This window comes from Onychostoma macrolepis, chromosome 07 (assembly GCF_012432095.1).
Source record: "Onychostoma macrolepis isolate SWU-2019 chromosome 07, ASM1243209v1, whole genome shotgun sequence".
In the NCBI taxonomy this organism is placed as follows: Eukaryota; Metazoa; Chordata; class Actinopteri; order Cypriniformes; family Cyprinidae; genus Onychostoma; species Onychostoma macrolepis.
The window spans coordinates 34,280,408-34,297,226 of NC_081161.1; the positions used below are offsets into that span (position 1 = coordinate 34,280,408).

General features: G+C 38.0%; 1 protein-coding gene across 2 annotated transcripts; it reads left to right on the forward strand.

Moving 5' to 3' along the window:
* Window positions 1-333: 333 nt before the first annotated feature.
* adad2 (adenosine deaminase domain containing 2) lies at window positions 334-16,373 on the forward strand. 2 transcript variants are annotated; one of them, XM_058780522.1, is made up of 9 exons: window positions 334-444; window positions 828-1,242; window positions 1,336-1,464; window positions 11,968-12,118; window positions 12,342-12,509; window positions 12,647-12,861; window positions 12,981-13,215; window positions 13,623-13,755; window positions 15,870-16,373. In XM_058780522.1, the coding sequence occupies exons 2-9, from the start codon at window positions 834-836 to the stop codon at window positions 15,978-15,980; spliced, it is 1,551 nt and encodes a 516-aa protein (XP_058636505.1). In that variant the 5' UTR covers window positions 334-444; window positions 828-833; the 3' UTR covers window positions 15,981-16,373. The 2 variants fall into 2 exon arrangements, with proteins under 2 accessions (XP_058636505.1, XP_058636506.1); XM_058780523.1 differs by having other exon boundaries at window positions 336-444; window positions 831-1,242.
* Window positions 16,374-16,819: the final 446 nt, after the last annotated feature.

The following is a 16,819-nucleotide window of genomic DNA, read 5'->3' on the forward strand; positions in this document are numbered from 1 at the left end:
ATGCAATGGAGAGATCTGTATAATTATTTGCAAAACAGTTTTACATCAATTAGTTCCGTAACTTTCCATGTATAAAACTTTTCAAGGTTCGATATATAAAAAGGCTTTGCTATGGTTATATTTTAATTATTATCCTTAAATACTATTCAGTTGTAACTTTTGTGACCAACTTTTTTTCATTTTTTCATTTTGAAGGTTATTGATTTCATGTAAATATTTGTACATTTTGTTGGGGCTTTATTTTTTATTTTATTTTATTATTGTTGTTTAACATTTTTCATATATAAAAATGTAAATGTTTTTTATTCGCTATTCATTATCGTCGTCACGTGACTCAGGCAAGCTCCGCCCATCATTAGTTCAATTTTGAGCTTCAACATTAACGTGAACGTTTCAGGTGAAGAAGGTGTTGCTGACCAAATTATTCGACGTTTTTCTAATCAGGTACAGTGAAACACTCTGCAAGCATTGAGATGTCTTACCTTTTTGACAGTATTTTTCAATTTAGCCACACGACAAGTAGTTTGATTTCAAATGAATGTACGCTTAGCAAGCACTTTGGTAATGGAGTGTAGTTAAAGCTAAAAGAGTGTCAGTTTGTTATTCCAATAACGTTACCTACACTCTGGCTCATGTTATTTTGTGTGTATTTTTATTCTATATGTATTTTTATTTTGTTATCAGCCACACTGGCAAACTAATATTAGGCCCTATTCTATAACTGAGATACACCTGTCATATTTCAGGATCATAAAGTACAGTTATTTGTAAAGTATTATCATTTTTACTGTATGCTGCAGTATTCTATATATTTTAAAATCTTTCAGCAGAAAATGGCAAATCATGGTATCAATGCAGAGGCGAAGCGGCTTCCACGAATGGCTGCCACTCTAATGATGCGCTTTACGGCTGAGAGGGAGCCCACCTTTGGCATCCACAGGACCAGTTTCAGGCCTGTCACCCCTAGCAATGAGTTTGAAGGTTCTCCATCTACCAAAGAAGAGAGTCAATCCACCATCCCAGAGTTGCGCCACTTTGTCGATACTGAGAAATCTTCTGCTGTGAAACAACATACCCAAGAAGACCAGTCATTGGAGTCTCCACCCCAAGTGGAGGACCTGGGCTCTGACCCAGAATCCCCTTCTGCATGGAGTCTGAGTAGTGTTACAGGAGGTGAAACCACCCTAGAAACACTGGAGGACAATACAGATGGCTCTCTTCGGAGGGACCAGAGAAATGGAGGTTTGACTGGAGTTTCTAGTAAAAAAATTTCAATATGTTTGGTTGCAGATGCTTCTTCATTACCAGTGTGGTCTCAAACACTTTCTCTTTCAGTGAAGTTCACAGACTGGCACAAATGTCGCATAACAGCTCTGTGTACTGAGCGTTTTGACAAGTTGCTAAGAGAATGCCCTGAGTACCACAACACTAAGAGCTGCTTCGCTGCTTTTGTACTGGAGAGAGGTAAGTGTGAGAGGTAACATTTAACTTGATGTACTGAAAACACTACACTGACACAGTAATTATTAACATAATAACTAATAGACAGTAACTAATAAAAATGACTGTAAACACCAAAATTCCTAAATATTTAGATCATATCTCAAAAGAATAAAAAACAGGTATTTCTGAACAAAATGCAAGTTTTGGCCATTTGCAGTCTGCAATCCATATATCCATAATATTTCAATCATAAACAGTACGACAAAACGTTGTAAAAAATTAAAGTGCCTTAATATATTTAAAACAGTAATATTAAAAGATCAAATTCAGTAATCACTACATTAATAATGCATAGTTTACACAGGCAAGCAGATGAGGCTGGAATATGAACGCAGTCCGCTTAACGGTTTAGTGTTTTCCTTCTAATGGTTTTCTATGGGAAGCCATTTAATGTGAAACTTTGCACATTGCGTTTATATTCTGGCTTCATCCTCTTGCCTGTACAAAATATACATCATCAATAAGGTGTACACTGAATCTCGCCTTTTAATATCTGCGTTTTACTACATTATTACTTGATGCAAACTGCGTAAAAATAGCTGGCGGTCAGTGGCGCAAAGCTTCGTTTTGGGTGTGACTATGAAAACTATCAATAGGTCAGATTTGTGCTTGCCCTTTTAATTTATTATTAACATTTGTAAAAAAAAAAAAAAAAAAAAAGTAATATCTATCTATCATATAATTATTTTAAAAACTATTATGTTTTCTCTCACATACATATATACAGGTGCTGGTCATATAATTAGAATATCATCAAAAAGTTGATTTATTTCACTAATTCCATTCAAAAAGTGAAACTTGTATATTATATTCATTCATTACACACAGACTGATATATTTCAAATGTTAATTTCTTTTAATTTTGATGATTATAACTGACAACTAAGGAAAATCCCAAATTCATTATCTCAGAAAATTAGAATATTACTTAAGACCAATACAAAGAAAGGATTTTTAGAAATCTTGGTCAACTGAAAAGTATGAAAATGAAAAGTATGAGCATGTACAGCACTCAATACGTAGTTGGGGCTCCTTTTGCCTGAATTACTGCAGCAATGCGGCGTGGCATGGAGTCGATCAGTCTGTGGCACTGCTCAGGTGTTATGAGAGCCCAGGTTGCTCTGATAGTGGCCTTCAGCTCATCTGCATTGTTGAGTCTGGCATATCGCATCTTCCTCTTCACAATACCCCATAGATTTTCTATGGGGTTAAGGTCAGGCGAGTTTGCTGGCCAATTAAGAACAGGGACACCATGGTCCTTAAACCAGATACTGGTTGCTTTGGCACTGTGTGCAGGTGCCAAGTCCTGTTGGAAAATGAAATCAGCATCTCCATAAAGTTGGTCAGCAGCAGGAAGCATGAAGTGCTCTAAAATTTCCTGGTAGATGGCTGCGTTGACTGTGGACTTCAGAAAACACAGTGGACCAACACCAGCAGATGACATGGCAGCCCAAATCATCACTGACTGTGGAAACTTCACACTGGACTTCAAGCAACATGGATTCTGTGCCTCTCCACTCTTCCTCCAGACTCTGGGACCAAAATTTACTTTCATCTGAAAAGAGGACTTTGGACCACTGAGCAACAGTCCAGTTCTTTTTCTCCACAGCCCAGGTAAGACGCTTCTGACGTTGTCTCTGGTTCAGAAGTGGCTTGGTAGCCAATGTGGCTTCCTGAAGACGTCTGAGCGTGGTCTCTTGATGCACTGACTCCAGCTTCAGTTCTCTCCTTGTGAAGCTCTCCCAAGTGTTTGAATTGGCTTTGCTTGACAGTATTCTCAAGCTTGCGGTCATCCCTGTTGCTTGTGCACCTTTTCCTACCCAAATTCTTCCTTCCAGTCAACTTTGCATTTAATATGCTTTGATACAGCACTCTGTAAACAGCCACACCTTTCAGTAATGACCCTCTGTGACTTACCCTCTTTTTGGAGGGCGTCAATGTTCGTCTTCTGGATCATTGCCAAGTCAGCAGTCTTCTCCATTATTGTGGCTTCAAAGAACAAGAGATACCTGGAATTTATACTGTAGGGATGGTCATTAATTGAAACTCAAATGTAAATATTCTAATTTTCTGAGATACTGAATTTGGGATTTTCCTTAGTTGTCAGTTATAATCATCAAAATTAAAAGAAATAAACATTTGAAATATATAAGTCTGTGTATAATGAATGAATATAATATAGAAGTTTCACTTTTTGAATGGAATTAGTGAAATAAATCAACTTTTTGTTGATATTCTAATTATATGACCAGCACCTGTATTATACGTTTATATCTTAGAAATTTACATTTTCTTTACAAAGAGTATTTACAGTAATAGCTGGAAATTATACCATTATCTCATTTAAACGGGAAACCCCGACAGCCAATAAATTCTTAAACATGTTCAGTTTGTAATTTTCGATCCATTTTTACTGATCCTAACGATTATCACAATATTAATTTTTGCTCAATCTTGTTCAATTTTGACATGTTGGCCTGTTGTATTACCTTGCTCATGGACAGAATTCACAACTTAATTTAATAGAAAGCCAAATGTTGAAACATTTATTGCATGGTGCATGTATAAAACTATTACGCTTGTTATAGTGCCCTCCACTAATATTGGCACCCTTGATAAATATGAGCAAAGGCGGCTGTGAAAATAAATCTGCATTGTTTATCCTTTTGATCTTTCACTCAAAAAAATTCACAAAATTCTAACCTATCATTGAAGTAAAACAATTGAAAGTGGGGAGAAAATCTCATGATGAAATAAATGTTTTTCTCCAATGAATGTTGGCCACAATTATTGGCACCCTTAGAAATTCTTATGAGTAAAATATCTCTGAAGTATATTCCCATTCATATTTACATTTTTTAGCACACCAGGGTGACTAGGAGCATGAAATTGTCCAGCCATGACTTCCTGTTACACAGGATTATAAATATGAGGAACACACAGGCCAAATTCCCTTAATCATCCATCACAAGGAGCAAAACCTAAGAATATAGTTCTGATGTGCAGAACAAGATTGTTGAGCATCACAAAATAGAAAGTGGCTGCAAGAAAAGAGTTAAAGCATTGAAAATCCCCATTTCCACCATCAGAGTAATAATTGAGAGGTTCTAATCAACTAAAGATGTTAAAAATCTGCCTGGAAGAGGACGTGTGTCTATATCGTCCTAATGCACAGTGAGGAGGAGAGTTTGAGTGGCCAAAGGCTCTCCAAGGTCTCTGGTTTGTGATTGTAGCTCCGTGTACCTTCGGTTTTATTGAATCTCTACCTTACTTTCACTCCCTTTTGTCTAAAGTGATAATATATAACTTAATTCCCACCATATTTCTGGTGTTATCTTTAAAACTAATCTAACTAATTTGATCGTTTGCTTTTAAAACCGCGAGTGCAGCTCGTTAGCCAGTTAGCTTGTCACTCGCGGTTCCATTCGCGTTTCTATTCGCGCCTATTATTGTTTTCTTTTTTTTCCCCTCGCTCCATTTTTCACAAGCTCATCAAACAACAGGGGTAAGTGGTAAGTTAAGTTGGTATCATTCATCAATCACGGTGAGTAATGGCTTCTTCTCCTACTATTTTTGTTTGCACTGTTTGCCACATGTACAGTTTATCTTTATCTGTCTCTGTCAGCAGCGAGGGATTCACATGTGATAAATGCAGGGAAATAGTTAGGCTGACAGAGAAGGTTTTAGAACTAGAGGCACGCATCCAAACTTTAGTTGAGGATAGTAAGAATGTGAGGGCTGTAGATACTGTTTTGGATGCGACTAGCTCAGGGAGTCCTGTACATTGTTCGGTTTCGGTTGAGCCCGTGCAGCAGGGCAGCTGGGTGACTGTGAAGCGGCCTAGTCGCGGATCAAAACACCACTCTTCCGTTCTGATCAAAACATCAAACAGGTTCTCCCCACTCAGTGACGCACCCACTGCAGGGCTCGCAAAATCGCTAGCCCGACGTCCCGGGGCTATTGTGTTTTCCAGTCGGGCTACCAAAATGTATCACTGCCTGCCCGACGGGCTCCTTAAACACAGATCTCCCGCTGGTCCTTAAAATCTCTTAAAAGTGAGTTGTATCAAAATTAAGGTCATAAAAAGTTTTAAATGCGTTAATTGGTATAAGAAATATCTTAATTATAATTTCTAGAGGTCTTACAGTTGGGGACGGAAAGACAAGAGTCGCGATACGGCTGGATTAAACTTCAAAAGGCAATGATGTCACTGAATAAATAATGAGCGCTGCACGTTTCAAGTCAAAAAGCGGCGCGGATGTCTTTATGTGAATGTATCTGAAAGTAACAGACTGTCCTCAGAAACGTGTCGTTGGCATTTTAATTTCATTTTACCTATAATTCCTGATAAAGCAGAGTTTATGAGCGTGGAGCTGCTTTGTGTACAGCGTTTCCGGGGAAACCACAATATTTCAGCGCTCCTAAAGCGCCACCTCGTGGCAGAGAATGAATCTGCATTTCCAATCAGCCTTTCTTGCTGTTTATGGTCAGATCCCATGCAAATATCAACTCATGTTTTTACACAGCAAACACAGAGTTGTAAATGAGAAAGAAGTTGATGTGCCTTCTAAAAATCTAAACAAGACAGTAATATTTATACGTTTTAAATTAACATAATAATTTATATGCTTGATTTATCCCTTTTCATAAAAACGGTCTATAGCCTGAAACGCTGTTGTATAAGGTTTTTGTGAAAACCTGTATCTGAACTGTAAATCATGTAATTTTATGGCTCAAAACTGTGTTACCATAGACATTGTCCAACCCCGCTCATTCTGTGTTCATTTTACTTGCGCAGCTCTTAAAATGGGTCATAAATTGCCTTAAATATATTTTTAAAAATTCTGCAGATACCCTGTAAATAGTTAAATAAAATTGCTTCCTTCATATTTGTTGATATTTGTGTATTGAAAATATTTTTGATTGACATTTAAACTCCTATCTGATTTTCTATATTAAAAAAAAAATAATAATAAAATAAAATAGTAATTTTTTAATTCGGGCTAGTTAAATTAATTTTCGGGCTACCAAAATCTGAAAAGTACCTGCCCGAAGGGCTACCAGGGATTTTGAAATTTTGCGAGACCTGCACTGAGAAACCTGATGAAAGTGCTCTGGTTATTGGCGATTCTATTGTACGGAACGTGAAAATGGAGACACCAGCCACCATAGTCCATTGTTTACCAGGAGCCAGAGTGCCTGACATCTTGGCAAATTTAAAAGTGCTGACTAATGCTAAACGTAAATTCAGTGAGATTGTTATCCATGTCGGCGCTAATGATGTTCGACTTCGCCAGTCGGAGATAAACATTATAAAAATAATGTTAAAGAGGTGTGTGAACTTGCAAGTACGATGTCAGACACTGTAATATGCTCTGGTCCGCTCCCTGCTTATCGTGGCGATGAGATTCATAGCAGACTGTCGTCACTCAATGGCTGGATGTCTAAGTGGTGCCCGCAAAACAACATAGGCTTTATAGACAATTGGAAGAATTTTTGGGGCAGAACTGACCTGTTGAAAAGAGATGGTGTTCATCCCTCCTGGGGTGGTGCTGCTCTTCTCTCTAGAAATATGGCACATAGTCTTAGAGTTCGTATTTGACTAACTGGGGCCCAGGTCAGGAAGCAGACAGACTGGCAAGACAGACCGTCTGCTAGCCGCCTCACGTCACAGAAGTCAGTTAATTCTCAGCACATAGAAACTTTTTCACCTAGATATCACACTATAGAGACGGTGTCTGCTCCCCGAACTAGAAAATACAGAAAACATCCAAACCAAAGTAATAGTAACAATTTAATTGATGTTCAACAAATTAAAAAAAACGATATAATACAGATAAACACATGATAAAGCTTGGCTTATTGAATATTAGATCCCTTTCTTCAAAAGCACTTTTTGTAAATGATATTTTCACTGACCATGAACTAGATGTGCTTTGTTTGACAGAAACCTGGCTAAAACCAGATGGTTACATTACTTTAAACGAGTCTACACCACAAGATTACTGTTACAAACATGAGCCGAGTCCAAAAGGCAAAGGGGGAGGTGTTGCTAAAATTTATAGCAATATTTTCAGTATCTCTCAGAGGTCAGGTTTCAAGTATAATTCGTTCGAAGTAATGGTGCTTCATATAATGTTATCCAAAGAAACAATTATTAATGATAAATCCCCTGTGATGTTTGTACTGGCTACTGTATACAGGCCACCAGGGCACCATACAGACTTTATTAAAGAATTTTCTGATTTTCTATCGGAGTTAGTGCTGACTGCAGATAAAGTCCTAATTGTTGGTGATTTTAATATCCATGTTGATAATGAAAAAGATTAGTTGGGATCAGCATTTATAGACATTTTAAACTCTATTGGTGTTAAACAACACATGTCAGGACCTACTCATTGTCGAAATCATACTCTAGATTTAATACTGTCACATGGAATTAATGTCAGTGGCATTGAAATTTGGCAGCAGAGCGATGATATCTCAGATCATTATCTGGTCTCCTGTATGTTCCATATAGCTAAAGCTGTAAAGCCAACTCCTTGTTACAAATATGGTAGAACCATTACCTCTACCACAAAAGACTGCTTTATGAATAATCTTCCTGACTTATCTCAGTTCCTCAGTATATCCAATAGCTCAGAACAACTTGATGATGTAACAGAAACTATGGACTCTCTCTTTTCTAGCACTTTAGATACGGTTGCTCCTTTACGCTTAAGGATGATTAAGGATAAGAATCCAACACCATGGTATAATGAGCACACTCGCGCCCTAAAGAGAGCAGCCCGGAAAATGGAGTGCCGCTGGAGGAAAACAAAACTAGACGTATTTCGTTTAGCTTGGTGGGAAAGTACCCTATCCTACAGAAAAGCATTAAAAACTGCTAGATCTGATTACTTTTCGTCTCTTCTAGAAGAAAACAAACATAACCCTCGGTATTTATTCAATACAGTGACTAAATTAATGAAAAATAAAGCATCAACAGGTGTTGGCATTTCCCAAGAGCATAGCAGTAATGACTTTATGAACTACTTTACTTCCAAGATCGATACTATCAGAGATAAAATTGTATCCTTGCAGCCGTCAGCTACAGTATCGCATCAGATAGCGCACTATAGATCCCCTGAGGAACAATTCCACTCATTCTCTACTGTAGGAGAGGAAGAATTATATAAACTTGTTAAATCATCTAAACCATGTATGTTAGACCCTATCCCATCTAAACTACTAAAAGAGCTGCTTCCAGAAGTCATAGATCCTCTTTTGGCTATTATTAATTCATCATTGTCATTAGGATATATCCCCAAAACCTTCAAATTGGCTGTTATTAAGGCTCTCATTAAAAAACCACAACTTGACCCCAAAGATCTAGTTAATTACAGACTGATCTCAAATCTCCCTTTTCTGTCAAAGATACTAGAAAAGGTAGTATCCTCACAATTATATTCCTTCTTAGAGAAAAATGGTATCTGTGAGGAATTCCAGTCAGGATTTAGATCGTATCATAGTACTGAGACTGCTCTCATTAGAGTTACAAATGACCTGCTTCTATCATCTGTTCGTGGTTGTATCTCTTTATTAGTTCTACTGGATCTTAGCGCTGCGTTCGACACTATCGACCACAACATTCTTTTGAATAGACTAGAAAACTTTGTTGGCATTAGTGGAAGTGCCTTAGCATGGTTCAAATCGTACTTATCTGACCGCCATCAGTTCGTAGCAGTGAATGAAGAGGTATCATATCGATCACAAGTGCAGTATGGAGTACCTCAAGGCTCAGTACTAGGGCCGTTACTTTTCACGCTTTACATGTTACCCTTGGGAGATATTATCAGGAGACATGGTGTTAGCTTTCACTGTTATGCTGATGATACTCAGCTCTATATTTCTTCGCAGCCCGGTGAAACACACCAAATTGAGAAACTAACGGAATGCATAGTCGATATAAAAACTGGATGACGGTAATTTTTACTGCTAAATTCTGAAAAACAGAGGTGTTAATTATCGGACCTAAAACCCCACATGTAATAACCTAGAACATTATCTAACACTTGATGGCTGCTCTGTCAATTCTTCCTCATCAGTCAGGAACCTAGGTGTGCTGTTTGATAGCAAGCTTTCATTTGAAAGCCATGTTTCTAGCATCTGTAAAACTGCGTAGTTCCATCTCAAAAACATATCTAAATTGCGGCCTATGCTCTCAGCGTCAAATGCAGAAATGTTAATTCATGCGTTTATGACCTCAAGGTTAGACTATTGTAATGCTTTATTGGGTGGTTGTTCTGCACGCTTGATCAACAAACTACAGTTGGTCCAAAATGCAGCAGCTAGAGTCCTTACTAGAACCAGGAAATATGACCATATTAGCCCAGTTCTGTCAACACTGCATTGGCTCCCTATCAAACATCGGATAGATTTTAAAATCTTGTTAACTACTTATAAAGCCTTGAATGGCTTAGCTCCTCAGTACTTGAGTGAGCTCTTATCACATTATAGTCCTCCATGTCCACTGCGTTCTCAAAACTCTGGCCGTTTGATAATACCTAGAATGTCAAAATCGACTGCGGGCGGCAGATCCTTTTCCTATTTAGCACCCAAACTCTGGAACAATATACCTAACACTGTTCGGGAGGCAGACACACTCTGTCAGTTTAAATCTAGATTAAAGACCCATCTCTTTAGCCTGGCTTACACATAACACACTAATACGCTTCTATTATTCAAATCCGTTAAAGGATTGTTAGGCTGCTTTAATTAGATCAACTGGAACCAGGAACACTCCCCATAACACACAATGTACTTGTTACATCATAAGTAGAATGGCATCTACGCTAATATTTGTCTGTTTCTTTCCCATTCTGTTTCTCAGTCCGTATCCGATCAGATGGTGGATCAGCACCAAGAGATGATGTCTACAGCCCTGATCGTCAGCGGAGACCAGGACACCTAGATGAGCCCCAGAGACATATCCCCAGTGAAGACCTTGATTAAAATACAATAAAACTAAAAATAACAAAATAACTAAAAATATAATAAAATACCTAACTACATAATACTATTATTGCTAGAGAATGCAACAAAATAAAAATAGAAATGTAAACTTTTGAACTGCGGGTTTCGTCTGGCCAGAGGAGAACTGGCCCCCCGACTGAGCCTGGTTTCTCCCAAGGTTTTTTTCTCCATTCTGTCACAGAGGGAGTTTTGGTTCCATGCCGCTGTCGCCTCTGGCTTGCTCAGTTGGGGACACTTAATTTCTAGCGATTATCGCCGATTTGATTGCACAGATACTATTTAAACTAAACTGAGCTAGACAATAACATCTCTGAATTCAATAATGCCTTTAACTGAAAATTGAGTGTTTAATCTTATTATACATTACTGACACTCTATCCTCCAATTTGATACTGTTAAGTGCTTTGACACAATCTGTATTGTTAAAAGCGCTATATAAATAAAGGTGACTTGACGAGGACCACAGCTGGAGAATTGCAGAGATTAGTTTCTTGGGGTCAGAAACCTAAAAAATATATATGTATATATCAAACATCCCCTACATCACCACATGTTGTTTGGGAGGGTTTCAAGGAAAATTCTCCTAGCTCATCCAAAAACAAACTCCAGCATATTCAGTTGTCAGACACGACTGGAACTTCAAATAGCACTGGCTTCTATGGTCAGATGAAACTGAAAAAAGAGCTTTTTGGCAGCAAACCCACCAGATGAGTTTAGTACAAACAGGGATAAAAATTTTTTTTTAAAAGTACCCCATGCCCACGGTTAAATATATTGCTGGATCTTTAATGTTGTGGGCCTGTTTTTCTGCTGGAGGTCCTGAACATCTTGTTCAGATGCATGGCATCACGGAGTCTATCAAATACCTACAGATAAAAAAATCAAAACCTGGGATCTTCCACCAGGACAACAATCCAAAGCAAACATCAAAATAAACACAAAAATGGGTCACTGAGCACAAAATTTATCTTTTACCATGACTGTCCTCGGACCTGAACCCTACAGAAAATGAGTGGGGTGAACTGAAGAGAAGTACTAATATGGAGCTGAGAATCTGAAGGATCTGGAGAGATTCTGTATGAAGAAAATGGTCTCTGATCTCTTATCAGGTGTTCTCCAACCTCTTCAGGCATTATAGGAGAAAACTCAGAGCTGTTACCCTGGGAAAAGGATGTTGCAATAATTGGGTGCCAATAATTGTGGCCAACATGAACTAGAGAGAGCATTTATTTCACAATGAGATTTTCACCCCACTTTCAATTGTTTTGCTTCAATGGTAGGTTGGAAATTTGTGAATTTTTTGAATGAAAGAAAAAGCAATGCAGATTTATTTTCACAGCTGCCTTTGCTCATATTTACCAAGGGTGCCAATATTAGTGGAGGGAACTATGTATGTGTGTGTGAAAAATATTATGAAATAATTTTATATGTATTGGATGTGCGTGTCAGAGGTGCTTGACACAGGTGGGCAGCGCTGTGAGAAATATGAAGTGGTAGCTCTGGGATCAGGTCGGAACTGCTGCAGTGGTTGGCTTTCTTACACTGGATGTGTCATCCATGACTGCCACGCCATTGTCGTCGCCCGCAGAGCCCTCAAAAGGTGCAAGAAAATTTAATATAGGCATATTTCTATACTCGAGAGTATAGAGGAAGAAAGACAGAGATTTTATTTTAATTGCTTTATATGAATGCTGTTTTTAGTGTGTGCCCAATATATATTTAGGCATGGTTGGTTTCTATTTCTTGACTATTTGCAAGTTAAACTACTATTGTAAATGTAAATGTGGGAAAAAATGTGTCTGTTGTCCTGTCTGGTGTCACAGGTACTTGTACAAGCAGCTCCTGCTGTTCTACAGTGCTGATCCAGAGCTGAAGAAGCGCTCCATACTGGAAAATGTTCCATCTGAACGACTGCTTCAGCTCAAGCCACACATTTACCTTCACTTGTACACTAACAAAGCCCCCAAAGGAGCAGCTCAGTGCATAGTTTTGTAAGTTTAACTATATTGTTTACACTCTAGGTTGTCTGCTCTCCACTGTATATGTTAGAAAACTCTCTGTTGTGTATATTAAGAGTATTAGGTTTAGAACATGGTGAAAAGAGATGTCTGTGTTTGTTTTTCCACAGGCAGTCTCAGAGCAGTACTTACTCCACTCTGAAGCTGCAGTGCCATGCTAAAGGCTCTCTCATCGCTGCTGCCTTCCTGCTTCCAAGCGTGTGGGGTGCTCGCATCTGTTGCATGTCCGACAGTGCCAAACTCACCCGTTGGACTGTCACAGGAGTGCAGGGAGCGCTACTGAGTCATTTCATGAACCCAGTCTACATTACCAGCATTGTACTTGGTAAGCCGTTCGCTTTGGTAGGTCACAGAATGCTCCCAATGTCTCCAAATATCGTAATTGGATATTGATTGATTAGTCAATGACAGTATTTATTAACATTTTCTCTACTTGTTACCTAGGTGATTCCAAGTACTGCTCAGAGAAAGTGTCTGAAATCATTAACAAACGTCTGGGCACGGGCTGGAATGATGCACTGCCTTCTCCATTCAAACAAACCACCATCTTCTTCCTGAATGGAGAGCCCGTGGGGCCTGATGAGAACACAGACCACTGCAAAGACCTCAGTGTCAACTGGTGTTTGGGAGATTCCAGTATTGAGATTCTGGACAGCATCACTGGTTATGCAATCAACAAGTCAGTCATACTAAATAAACAAGTTAATGACCGCCTTCTCTTATGGCCATACAGTTATTTGTGCATCGTATTTGAAGAGCTCGTGTAACCAAGCCACTTCGAGACAGTCTCCTGATACTAAATCTAGTTTAATATTTTACAGATATTTATACTTCTAATCGATGCCTTAATCAGTATACAATGACAAGTCAATAGTTTAATAATGTATTTGAGTTTTTCTTCAACCACTCATTTGGCCTAGATTCTTATCCATTGTGTTATCTCCTATAGTTTGATATTTAACTCCAAAGTATTTGCATAAAACATCTATCACTATTTTAACAGTGTGGTCTTATTCAGGCTTTTCTTTACTCCACTCAACAAATTCATTAACTTTCAGTTCCCATTATTTTATATTTCCCTTTTAGTTCTCCATTTGTAAGCGGTCCTGGATCATCCAGCAGACTCTGTAAAAGAGCATTGTACTTCTGCTTCAGAAAAGTCTCAGCGCTGGCAGGCCACCATGACTTTTTGTCATTCACTACATACCGCAAAGCTAAAGTATGTACATTTATTTTAGTTTGGATAATACAGGTGCATCTCAATAAATTAGAATGTCGTGGAAAAGTTCATTTATTTCAGTAATTCAACTCAAATTGTGAAAATCGTGTATTAAATTAATTCAGTGCATACAGACTGAAGTAGTTTAAGTCTTTGGTTCTTTTAATTGTGATGATTTTGGCTCACATTTAACAAAAACCCACCAATTAACTCAACAAATTAGAATACTTCATAAGACCAATAAAAAAAACATTTTTAGTGAATTGTTGGCCTTTTGGAAAGTATGTTCATTTACTGTATATGTACTCAATACTTGGTAGGGGCTCCTTTTGCTTTAATTACTGCCTCAATTCGGCGTGGCATGGAGGTGATCAGTTTGTGGCACTGCTGAGGTGGTATGGAAGCCCAGGTTTCTTTGACAGTGGCCTTCAGCTCATCTGCATTTTTTGGTCTCTTGTTTCTCATTTTCCTCTTGACAATACTAACCAAAGACTTTGGTTTTCAAAAAAACACAATGGACCAACACCAGCAGATAACATTGCACCCCAAATCATCACAGACTGTGGAAACAACACTGGACTTCAAGCAACTTGGGCTATGAGCTTCTCCACCCTTCCTCCAGACTCTAGGACCTTGGTTTCCAAATGAAATACAAAACTTGCTCTCATCTGAAAAGAGGACTTTGGGCAACAGTCCAGTTCTTCTTCTCCTTAGCCCAGGTAAGATGCCTCTGACGTTGACTGTGGTTCAGGAGTGGCTTAACAAGAGGAATACGACAACTGTAGCCAAATTCCTTGACACGTCTGTGTGTGGTGGCTCTTGATGCCTTTGACCCCAGCCTCAGTCCATTCCTTGTGAAGTTCATCCAAATTCTTGAATCGATTTTGCTTGACAATCCTCATAAGGCTGCGGTTCTCTCGGTTGGTTGTGCATCTTTTTCTTCCACACTTTTTCCTTCCACTCAAATTTCTGTTAACATGCTTGGATACAGCACTCTGTGAACAGCCAGCTTCTTTGTGCAATCCTAAGTGCAATTCTGAGTGTGCTACACACAGGTGAGTGGGCTATACAAACCACCTGTAGTAACGCACTCGTCCCACTATATGCACACTAGACACTTTCTATAAACACTCCCTGCTACAAAGACTCAATAAGATATGTTTACTTGAATATTGCACTACAAAATAATGTTTACTTGAGCATTGCACTTCTAAATCTTTTGCACTATGCGCTGCTTCCCACAAAATCTCTCTTCTGAACAATTTAATGTACAAAATATATATTTTCTGCACAATTTCATGTACAAATATCTCTTTAGCACAATTTCATGTACAGTATTTATGTAAAGTTCTTGTACAGTATGTGTAGTCAACTAGGTATAGTATTTATAGTATATGTATAGTCAGATGGTTAAACTGTTGTATAGCTCTATTGTTTTTCCTATATTTGCATTGTTGTATGTTTATCTCATGTTTAACTAGTATGTAGCACCGTGGTCCTGCGAGACATGACATTTCGTTCCACTATATGTCCACACATGTAGCAGAATGACAATAAAGCTCAACTTGACTTGACTTGAACTTTGGCAATGAATGTTTGTGGCTTACCCTCCTTGTGAAGGGTGTCAATGATTGTCTTCTGGACAACTGTCAGATCAGCAGTCTTCCCCATGATTGTGTAGCCTAGTGAACCAAACTGAGAGACCATTCTGAAGGCTCAGGAAACCTTTGCAGGTGTTTTGAGTTGATTAGCTGATTGGCATGTCACCATATTCTAATTTGTTGAGATAGTGAATTGGTGGGTTTTGTTAAATGTGAGCCAAAATCATCACAATTAAAAGAACCAAAGACTTAAACTACTTCAGTCTGTGTGCATTGAATTTATTTAATACACGAGTTTCACAATTTGAGTTGAATTACTGAAATAAATGAACTTTTCCATGACATTCTAATTTATTGAGATGCACCTGTAATATCCACACACGTCAAAGTTATTTTATCATACATTTTTGAGTTCATATGTTAAAACTGAGGTTGAATGTAAATGAATGTGCCATTTTGTGCTATATATGGTCTGTTGTTGTAAGCTGCTAATCTGTTTTATTTTCTGTCTAGATGGCTGCCCAGCTGTATCAGGAGACCAAAACCCAAGTCAATATGCAGTTCTTGGCCAACAATGCTGGACCATGGAACTCTAAACACTTGGTAGATTGCTTCAGTCGTTAAATGACAGGTTGAACAACCCTTGAAATTCACTTCCCACTCTGGTCATTTCAGGATTTTGATGTTCAACAGATTTTCATCTTTCATGTTGAATGTTCATTAATGTTTGAAGTGAAGACGTGTTCATATACAAGTTCCTTATCAGATATTAGATATTCACTTCCACTGAAAAAAATTCTGTTCTCAAGATGGAAGAGCTTTACCAGCTATTTTGACCTGATAGTTAATTAGTGTTTGTGTGGTTATTTTGCTTTTGCAGTGTTATTTTGATTCTGTGATTTGATTTTTGTTTTGTATTGTTTATTTGATAAGAAAGATTGCAATGAAGAGACTTTGTGTTGGCTTGCCATACCTACATATAAATATTAGGGTACTTTTACAAGCCCATTCATAATTTTTGATAAAGAATAATAATACATTGTGAAATTGTTGTAATGTGGTTCTTTATTTAAAGGAATTAAATAAATTGTTAATTAAAATTCAAAACGGTAAAAGTACTTCAAGTACTTTGCATCACTGGATATTACTGTTGGGCGTATTTTATTATTCAGACTCATCCACCTCAATGTCCATGGTGGTGATCACCTTATGTTATGCTATTGGTTGCAGGTTGTTATTGGGTATATATATATATACATATATATATATACATTTCTGTGGGCGTGTGAGTTTTAAAACTAATCGTATGTTGGAAATGCATATAGTGCAGTTTGACTGAATCATATAGCTATGTGGAAAGTAAGGAAACATTGGAAAATATTAAGTTCTGCTTTATACATTTTAACACACAAACCATCTTCACGTATTAAACCCTAAATGTCAAGCAAATGAGATCATGTTAA